At 33.2% G+C, this 8,905-nt stretch overlaps 1 protein-coding gene across 2 annotated transcripts; it reads left to right on the top strand.

Moving 5' to 3' along the window:
• Positions 1-6,188: 6,188 nt before the first annotated feature.
• Positions 6,189-8,622, top strand: LOC124945998 (ABC transporter G family member 28-like). Of its 2 annotated transcripts, XM_047486546.1 has the most exons (6): positions 6,189-6,530; positions 6,902-7,398; positions 7,529-7,662; positions 8,006-8,107; positions 8,238-8,290; positions 8,508-8,622. In XM_047486546.1, coding segments are annotated over exons 2-4 (618 nt in total). In that variant the 5' UTR covers positions 6,189-6,530; positions 6,902-6,916; the 3' UTR covers positions 8,008-8,107; positions 8,238-8,290; positions 8,508-8,622. The 2 variants fall into 2 exon arrangements, with proteins under 2 accessions (XP_047342502.1, XP_047342501.1); XM_047486545.1 differs by lacking the exon at positions 8,508-8,622 and having other exon boundaries at positions 8,238-8,379.
• Positions 8,623-8,905: the final 283 nt, after the last annotated feature.

Here is an 8,905-nt window from a genome sequence, read left to right as displayed (position 1 = left end):
GAGTTGCAAGAAGAAGGAAGAAACCAAGAAGACACAAGGTGAGATGAAAATGTAACTTCATAGAAAAAATTAGTCAAATTTACACTGATGGATCAAAGTTATATAAATAGCTTTGTAATCTGATAACTTTTGTTTTTAATTAAAAGAATAATAACTTTATTTAATTTTATCATAACTTCAGGGACTTTTTTATATATTTATATAATATATTAACATTAGGTTTATGTTTCATTTGTTATACAGTCGTTTCTCCCTTTGAGTCTTTGCCGCTTCTTCTAGGTTTACTCCCTTTCAACTCTTCTGTTACAGGTACATCTTTCAACTCTTCTGTTACAGGTACATCTTTCAACTCTTCTGTTACAGGTACATCGAGGGATTGAGCAATTATATTCGTTACAATACTCCCTCCATTTGAAGGCGGACGACCACGGCGCCTTCTTCGTCTCCCTTTGGTTTTCCAGCTAAGATCTGGATAATCTGTCGCAATCTGGTCAGCATCTTCCCAGCAAGCATTATCAGGTTTGTTGTCGCTTCTTTGAACTAATATTTGGTGAATTGTCTCTCCGTTTCTCAAAGTAAATCTTTCATCTAATATTGCTGTCGGTATATGTGTAGAATCGTTTATGTCTGATAGATCTGGAGTCGTGAGATTATTCCCGATTTGTTTCTTCAATTGCGAGATATGAAAGACGTTGTGAATTTTGGCATTGGGTGGAAGTTCAATTCGATACGCTACCTGACCAACCTTGTCAATGATCTTGAATGAACCATAAAATTTAGGTCGAAGTTTGTGATGCCGTTCCTGAGTCATTGTAAGCTGTCGATATGGATGAGCTTTCAGGTATACTTTTTCTCCTACTTCCAGTACTGCAAATTTGTGTTTTTTATCATAGTTTTGTTTCATCCTATTTTGTGCTCTTAAGAGGTGGAACTTGGCTAAACTAATTGCTTTTTCTCGTGCTTGCAGGCTTTTGTCTACATTTTCGTTAGTGGAGTCCCCTGCTAAGTATGGTACATGAACGGGAGGAGGGTGACCATATACCAGTTCAAATGGAGATACACCAATTGCTGAATGAAAATTTGTGTTGTACCACCATTCCGATAAAGGTAACCATTTAACCCACAAATTTGGTTGTTGTCCCACCATACATCTAAGATATGTCTCTAAACATTTGTTAATGATTTCCGTTTGTCCGTCTATTTGTGGATGATAGGCTGTAGATAAAGCTTGAGTAATTCCTTGTAGTTTTAAGAATGTTTTCCAAAATGAACTTAAAAACACTTTATCTCTATCGCTTATAATGATTTGAGGCATTCCATGTAACCTGAAAATCGAATCAAGAAAAGCAGTAGCAATTGTTTGGGCAGAATAAGGATGTTTAATTGGCATAAAATGTGCCATTTTTGAAAGTCTGTCAACAACTACAAATATAACAGTTTTGCCTTGAGATTTAGGTAATCCTTCTATAAAATCCATAGATATTTCAGTCCAAATAAGATTAGGAATAGGAATAGGTTGCAAAAGACCATTAGGGAGTGTATTACTAGTTTTATTGATTTGACAAATATTGCAATTTCGAAAAAATTCTCTTATATCTTTTAACATTCCTTTCCAAAAATAGGCCAATTGCATTCTTTTGGAAGTTGCAAGCACTCCAGAATGTCCTCCCACGGGGGAAGAATGCATAGACTCAATTAATTCCTGTCTTAATCTTTTATTGTAACCAACTACCAATTTGCCATTTCTTCTAAGTTGGTTGTCTAGGTAGGTAAAATCTGGATGAGAATTTGGATTGTTTTTTAAGTATAAAATTATCCCTTGCATATTTATGTCAGTTGTCCATGATTCTGTAATTTGGTCAATAATAGGAGATTGGTATATAGAGAAAGCCCACAATTGCCCTTCTCTTTTTGAGAGGGCATCTGCCACTATGTTTTCCTTTCCTTTCTTGTACATAACTGTAAAATCAAATCCTAATAATTTGTAGAGCCACTTTTCTTGACTAATTGTATGAATTCTTTATTTTAAAAGGTATTTAAGGGGCTCATGATCTGTTTTTATGATGAAAGGTTTAAATTGTAGATAGGACTTCCATTTTTTAACTGCAAATATTAAAGCTAGTAGCTCTTTTTCGTATGTAGGTAATAGTTTGTTAGAATGAGCTAAAGCTTTGCTAATGTAAGCAATTGGTCTATTTTTTTGTATGAGAACTGCACCCATGCCTACATTACTTGCGTCAGTGTCTACTATAAATGTCTCTTTAAAATCTGGGAGTCCTAGAACTGGGGGTGAACACATGGCATTTTTAATATTTGTAAAAGCTATTTTTGATTCGTTGGTCCATTTAAAACTGTCTTTCTTTAATAAATTCACTAAAGGTTTAGCTATAAGACCATAATTACAAATAAATCTTCTATAGTACCCTGTTAGACCTAAAAAGCCTCTTAAAAGTTTGAGCGTAAATGGTATAGGCCAATTTTGCATAGCACTTATCTTATCAGGATCAGCCTCAACTCCTTGAGCAGAAATAATATGTCCCAAATAGTCTATCTTTTTACATGCAAATGTACATTTAGATCTCTTTAAAAACAGATTATGATGTTTTAAGGTATCAAAAACTATTCTTAAGTGCATTAGATGATCATGCCATGTTATACTATAAATCAATATATCATCAAAGAACACTAATATAAATTTTCGAAGATAAGGCTTAAATATAGTGTTCATTAAACTCTGAAATGTAGAAGGAGCATTAGTAAGACCAAATGGCATAACAAGAAATTCATATAGTCCTTCATGTGTCCTAAAAGCTGTTTTGTGAGTGTCATTAGGGTTCATTCTAATTTGGTGGAATCCTGCTGTAAGATCAAGCTTAGAATATATTTGACTATCATGTAATTCATCTAAAAGCTCCTCTATAATTGGAATATGAAATTTATTCTTAATTGTCATATGATTTAATTTACGATAGTCAACACATAAACGCCAAGTGTGATCTTTTTTCTTGACCAGAATAATTGGTGCTGCAAAAGCACTATGATTATGTTTAATAATTCCTTGTTCCAACATTTCAGATACCAATTTTTCTATTTCTGTTTTTTGTATTGCAGAGTATCTGTATGGACTAAGACTAATTGGAGTTGATCCCTCTTTTAGGTGGATACAATGATCATGTGGTCTATGTGGAGGTAATCCTTTTGGCTCTTGAAATAGTTCTTGGAATTCGTCTAACATTGAATCAAGTTTTTCCTTAGGTAAGTCATATTCATTATTTGTGGCTAAGGAATAAAAATGAGGTTTGAAAGGTTCATCAATTAGTATAGTAGTGGGTCTCTTATATTTGTTAAAATTATGAGCTCCTAAAATACTACAGATTTCAGCATCAGAATTTCCTCTAAGAGTGACTCTACCATTTTTATGTAAGAATGAGAATTTTTGGTGTAAAAAATCACAATGTATGTCTGAAAGTGACACCAACCATTCAATGCCTAATATAACATCATATTTAGGCATTGTTAGTACTCTAAGATCTGTCATGAATTCATAATCCTGTATAGTGCATAATATCTGTTGATACATAAGACAGCTAGGTAATTGATTTCCATCAGCAATAGATACTGAAAAGGTAGATGTTTTAATCAATTTGTCTTTAATATGAGGAAGCCATTTAGAATTTATGAAATTATGTGTACTTTCTGAATCGATTAGTATTTCAACATTTATTTTTCCTATTTTTCCAGGAAGACAAAGAGTTCTATATGATGATGGACCATTGATAGCATTCAAGGATATTCCCGATAATTCATCAACATCTTCAGCTAGTGGATCATGTAATTCAGGTTGTGATTCATCTATAAGTTCAGAGTTTTCCAACATATAAAATTCTCCTTTACATTTATGAGTAGAATTAAATTTTTCAGTACAATAATAACACTCATTTTTTGCTCTTTTTTCTGCCATAAACTTGGGATCCAATTTCTTATAATCCTTTCTACGATTATTATTATTCCATTCAAATTTTGTTGGCTTAGGAGTAGGTAATAAGGGAGGTCCATTATTATGTAGATAGACTTTTAAAGAATCATATGTTGTTTCTTGAACTCTAGCCATTGCCATAGCATCATTCAATGAATTAGGATGTAAAAGTCTAACAGAATTAGCAATTTCTTTTCTTATTCCACCTAAGTAACAGTTTAGCATGTAATCATTCGGCATTAGGGGAAGCCTATATGAAATCTCAATAAATTTATCGTTATGCTCATTAATTGGACCTACTTGTTTGAGATTCATTAGTTCACCCATAGGATCATCAAAAATTGTGTGTCCAAATTTTTTCTTAATTTCTGTTTTAAGAAAATCCCAAGTAATAACAAAATTTGCATCTAAATGATTTCGAAAATTTGTATACCATAATCTTGCCTTATCTTTGAAACGTAGACGAGCAATTCTTGGCTGAATATCAAGAGGAGTATTATCGACTTCAAAAAACTCTTCAGCGGCATAAATCCATCCATCAACATCATTGCCGTCGAATTTAGGAAAGTCGATTCTGGTGAAACTTTTGTGTATATGGTAAGGTCTATTATTCCTATCTCTTGGGTTACGATCATAATTGTTGACATCATAGAATTCTCGTTGTTCTTGAGGATTGTGATGACGTCTCCCATCTCGATCCGGATTGCCTGCAGGTTGTTCTTGAGGATCGTGATGACGTCTTGCATCTCGATCTTGATTGTCTTTAGAAAGTTCATCAAGTCTTGATAATATTTGTTTCATCGTTTCCTCGGTTCTTGTTTGTTGTTCTGTCCATTTGGATTCAAATTTGTATACTAAATCCTCGGTATGCTCAAGCATTTTGATTTGCTTATTTACCTTTTCGTTGAGCACGTTGACACGAACATATAACTCGTCTGTTTCTGTATTTGATTCTTCAGGATCTGATCTTGATCTAGTTCCCACCATTTTGATCTGATCTTGAAGTTGCTTCTTGATGAGTAAAAAAAAATTGCACAGATTTGAATGAGGTCGGAGGGTCTTTTAGCTCTGATACCAATGTGACGATACTAGGGAATATTTGGAGAATTGAAAGAAGGGGATGAGAAGACAGTAAGAAGAGTTGCAAGAAGAAGGAAGAAACCAAGAAGACACAAGGTGAGATGAAAATGTAACTTCATAGAAAAAATTAGTCAAATTTATACTGATGGATCAAAGTTATATAAATAGCTTTGTAATCTGATAACTTTTGTTTTTAATTAAAAGAATAATAATAACTTTATTTAATTTTATCATAACTTCAGGGACTTTTTTATATATTTATATAATATATTAACATTAGGTTTATGTTTCATTTGTTATACAGCCGTTTCTCCCTTTGAGTCTTCGCCGCTTCTTCTAGGTTTACTCCCTTTCAACTCTTCTGTTACAGGTACATCTTTCAACTCACTCTTCTGTTACAGGTACATCGAGGGATTGAGCAATTATATTCGTTACAAATTCATATCTCTCTCACTCTCTCTCTCTCTAAGGTTTGAAGTACAGTTCACTTAAACTTGCCGGCATAGTATTTGATTAGTAGTTCATGTTGATAATCGTTTTCCTTGAAGTATTAGGTTTAGCTACAAGTCAAGTATAACTCTTACATTGTATATATAAAATGCAGTATAACCTATTTGGAAACTGTTCTAGAAAAATCACAATCATATTAAAAATTGACCAAGTTATAATTGAAAATTATTATTATTTGGTATAAGACTGTTCAATGAATCAAGCTAGCTTTTTTATTACGCGGAGTTGGGGCAGATGTGGTTTGGATTACAAACCAGAAACCAAAAAGCTTGACCGAGGAGTGCAGGTACTAACAAAAACAGAGGACTGTTATATTTTCAGCCTGTCATTGAGTTCAGAGTTTATATCTGGGTTGTGAACTCAGATATGAAGGTTTGATTTGCGTTCACAATTACGGCAAGTTAACGATATGTTTCAGTACCATTACTATGTATCCTAACGAGTTTTCAAGTTAATCGACATTAATTGTGGTTTCATTTCTTAGGTTACGACCTGCTATTAGGTTCAATCGCTGCGTTTTACGTCTTCCTCGTTCCATATACCAAATCAACCCACATTTCACCACTATAAAAGTTCAAGGCAACAAACTTCTTTTTGTCTTCATTGTCTATTTCCATCAGCTTTTTTTTGTTCTAATTCTAGTTTCCCTTTATGTGCCTAATTGAAGGCTTTCAGCAAACTTGCCCAAAGAAGATAAAGTTTTGATTGTTGAAAGAGTTATCGAATCCTTGGGATTGCAAGCTGTGCGGGATTCTTTGGTAGGAACAGTAGAGAAGCGAGGAATCTCTGGTGGTCAAAGGAAGAGAGTGAATGTCGGGTCGGAAATGGTAATGGAACCATCACTTTTGATCTTGGACGAACCTACATCTGGTTTGGACAGCTCATCATCTCAACTACTTCTTAGAGCACTTCGTCATGAAGCTCTAGCAGGAGTGAACATCTGCATGGTTTTACATCAGCCAAGGTATGATATTAAGGCTGTTTGAAAAATTGCCTAAACTGAAAGTTTTTTTTTTTTTTAATATAAGATTTTTGTGATCACGATCAAGATTATAGTATGATTTTTGTTGCTTCATTTGTATACAAATTATTTTCTAATCATGATCCAATTTCTAGTGTTTTTTTTGTCTTATTAGGTATAGAGATTTGTTTTTAGATGAATCAAACTATCTTTTAAAATGATTTTTGACAAAAATAACAAAGGTATATTTTTGGTATTGATATTGTCAACATGACAAAAGTTGATGATAAAAACACCCTATATTCTAATTAATCTTGAACTACTCATTTATATTGGTTTCTCTCAACCTAACAAAGAAATATTTCTGGTTTCAGAACTCTTTGTTCAAAATGTTCGACGATCTGATACTTTTGGCTAAAGGTGGTTTGACTGCATACCACGGACCAGTAAGAACTGTAGAGGAGTATTTTGCAGGCCTTGGAATAATTGTACCAGATCGTGTAAACCCGCCTGATCATTTTATCGATTTCTTAGAGGGTATGGTGAACCCAAGTTCAAGTTCTATGGTTAGTTACAAAGAGCTTCCTCTTAGATGGATGCTTCACAAAGGCTATCCAGTACCTGCAGATATGCAGCAGGATGGCGTTGGAAATGGTTTATCTTCAGAAGGCAGTGGTGATCATATTGTTAGAATGAGCTCTGTTGATACAGATGCTGGCGATCAATCTTTCGCTGGAGAAGTTTGGCAGGATATGGTCAGTCATCTTGAAGTTAAACGTGATATTTTACACCACAGCTTCTTAAGGTTCCATGATCAATCTAACCGTAGAACTCTAGGCATTTTGCACCAATATAAATATTTCCTCGGAAGGTAAATGTAACTCTTATAACAATACAATGTATTACAAGGCTTATTTATTTTTATTGATTCAGTTACTTATTAGAATGCATTCTATTGTTTCTATAATTGCTCCAACTTGAATTCTCTATTTCATGCGCAGGATTGGAAAGCAACGCTTACGAGATTCCAATGGGCAAGCAATCGATTATCTCATCCTATTACTTGCTGGGGCCTGTCTAGGTTCAATAAGTAAAGTGAGTGATAGTAATTTTGGAGCCACCATCATTGCTGTTTGTAAGTATAAAATTCTACTGCCGCTTTTGCTTCATTTTGAAATACCATTTCAGTCTATTTTATCATCTGTGTGGATCCTATTGGTTTGGTAATGGGGATCATTGAGGTGTGTTTTGTATGAATAATATTTTTAATACTTTTGTCTTTAGAATTTGATAATTTGGTTATTCATTTCTGAACTTTAAGTAAAATAAAAATGACATAAGAGAAATATGCAAATTTTATGACTGTCCTACAGTTTCAAAACTCAACCATTCCCCTCTCATCTAATTTCAATACCCGCTCCAACATTATTTCATATGAATATGGTCATTTGGGATAAAAATGTCTTCTATTAATGCAGGAGGAATGGGCCCTAAACGGGTTTAGCAGAACATTGATGTTGTCCCATGGCCAAGTAACAAAAGACCCTTTAGCATGAAAACTGGTTCAAAGGGAAAGACAGGTAAACTGGTATTTCAATTTTATTAGTTCTAAGAAAAACATCCAGGTATTGGTAATACTGATGTGAGTTAGATGTTTACCATACATATATAAACCTCAAACATTTTGAAAATGCTATGTACTTCTTTCAGTTTCTGCAGATGGTGGAGCCTTGGATGAAGAGGCAATAGGGAGTGGGCCTAAGGTATGCATTTGTGTTTACATTCAGTTTTATTCATTTATTCTAAATATTGAAATATGATGTAGAACTGAAATGAGAGGATATTTGACTTTTATATCTATTGCCTTCTGTTATAATTAAATTCTATAAACTAACCGAAAACGTTATGTGACTTATATAGATGATATAAATAATAACTCATATAGATCCATGGAATAATTTTTATTGCATCTATTGACAGTTTGAAGATGTCAATCAAGTCTCCTATAAGTGTTTGCTGGTGTCGAAAGTCTGTAAGTTTCAAATTCCAATTATGATGAAGTTTTAATGGATAGGATTATTGAAAATACACGATAAAGTCGCCGTGTTTGAAAAGATCGGTGACTCATCTCTTTTCAAAATTGTTACTATACAAGATTAATGACCTATATTATATCATGAAAATGTTATTCCTTAATACTTATTTTTTCTTAATTGAATTATTGTATTTATTTAGAATTTAGGTATCTAATTTATTTCTTATTTTTTCGAAAATTATTTAGGATGTGTTTGGATTATAGACGATTTTATAATTAGAATTTTAATTTAAGTATCATCCTAATTAAATTTTATTTATGATTCAATATCTATATTTAAAAA

This window comes from Impatiens glandulifera, chromosome 7, assembly GCF_907164915.1.
Source record: "Impatiens glandulifera chromosome 7, dImpGla2.1, whole genome shotgun sequence".
Taxonomy (NCBI): Eukaryota; Viridiplantae; Streptophyta; class Magnoliopsida; order Ericales; family Balsaminaceae; genus Impatiens; species Impatiens glandulifera.
This window is presented reverse-complemented; position numbering and strand designations above follow the sequence as displayed.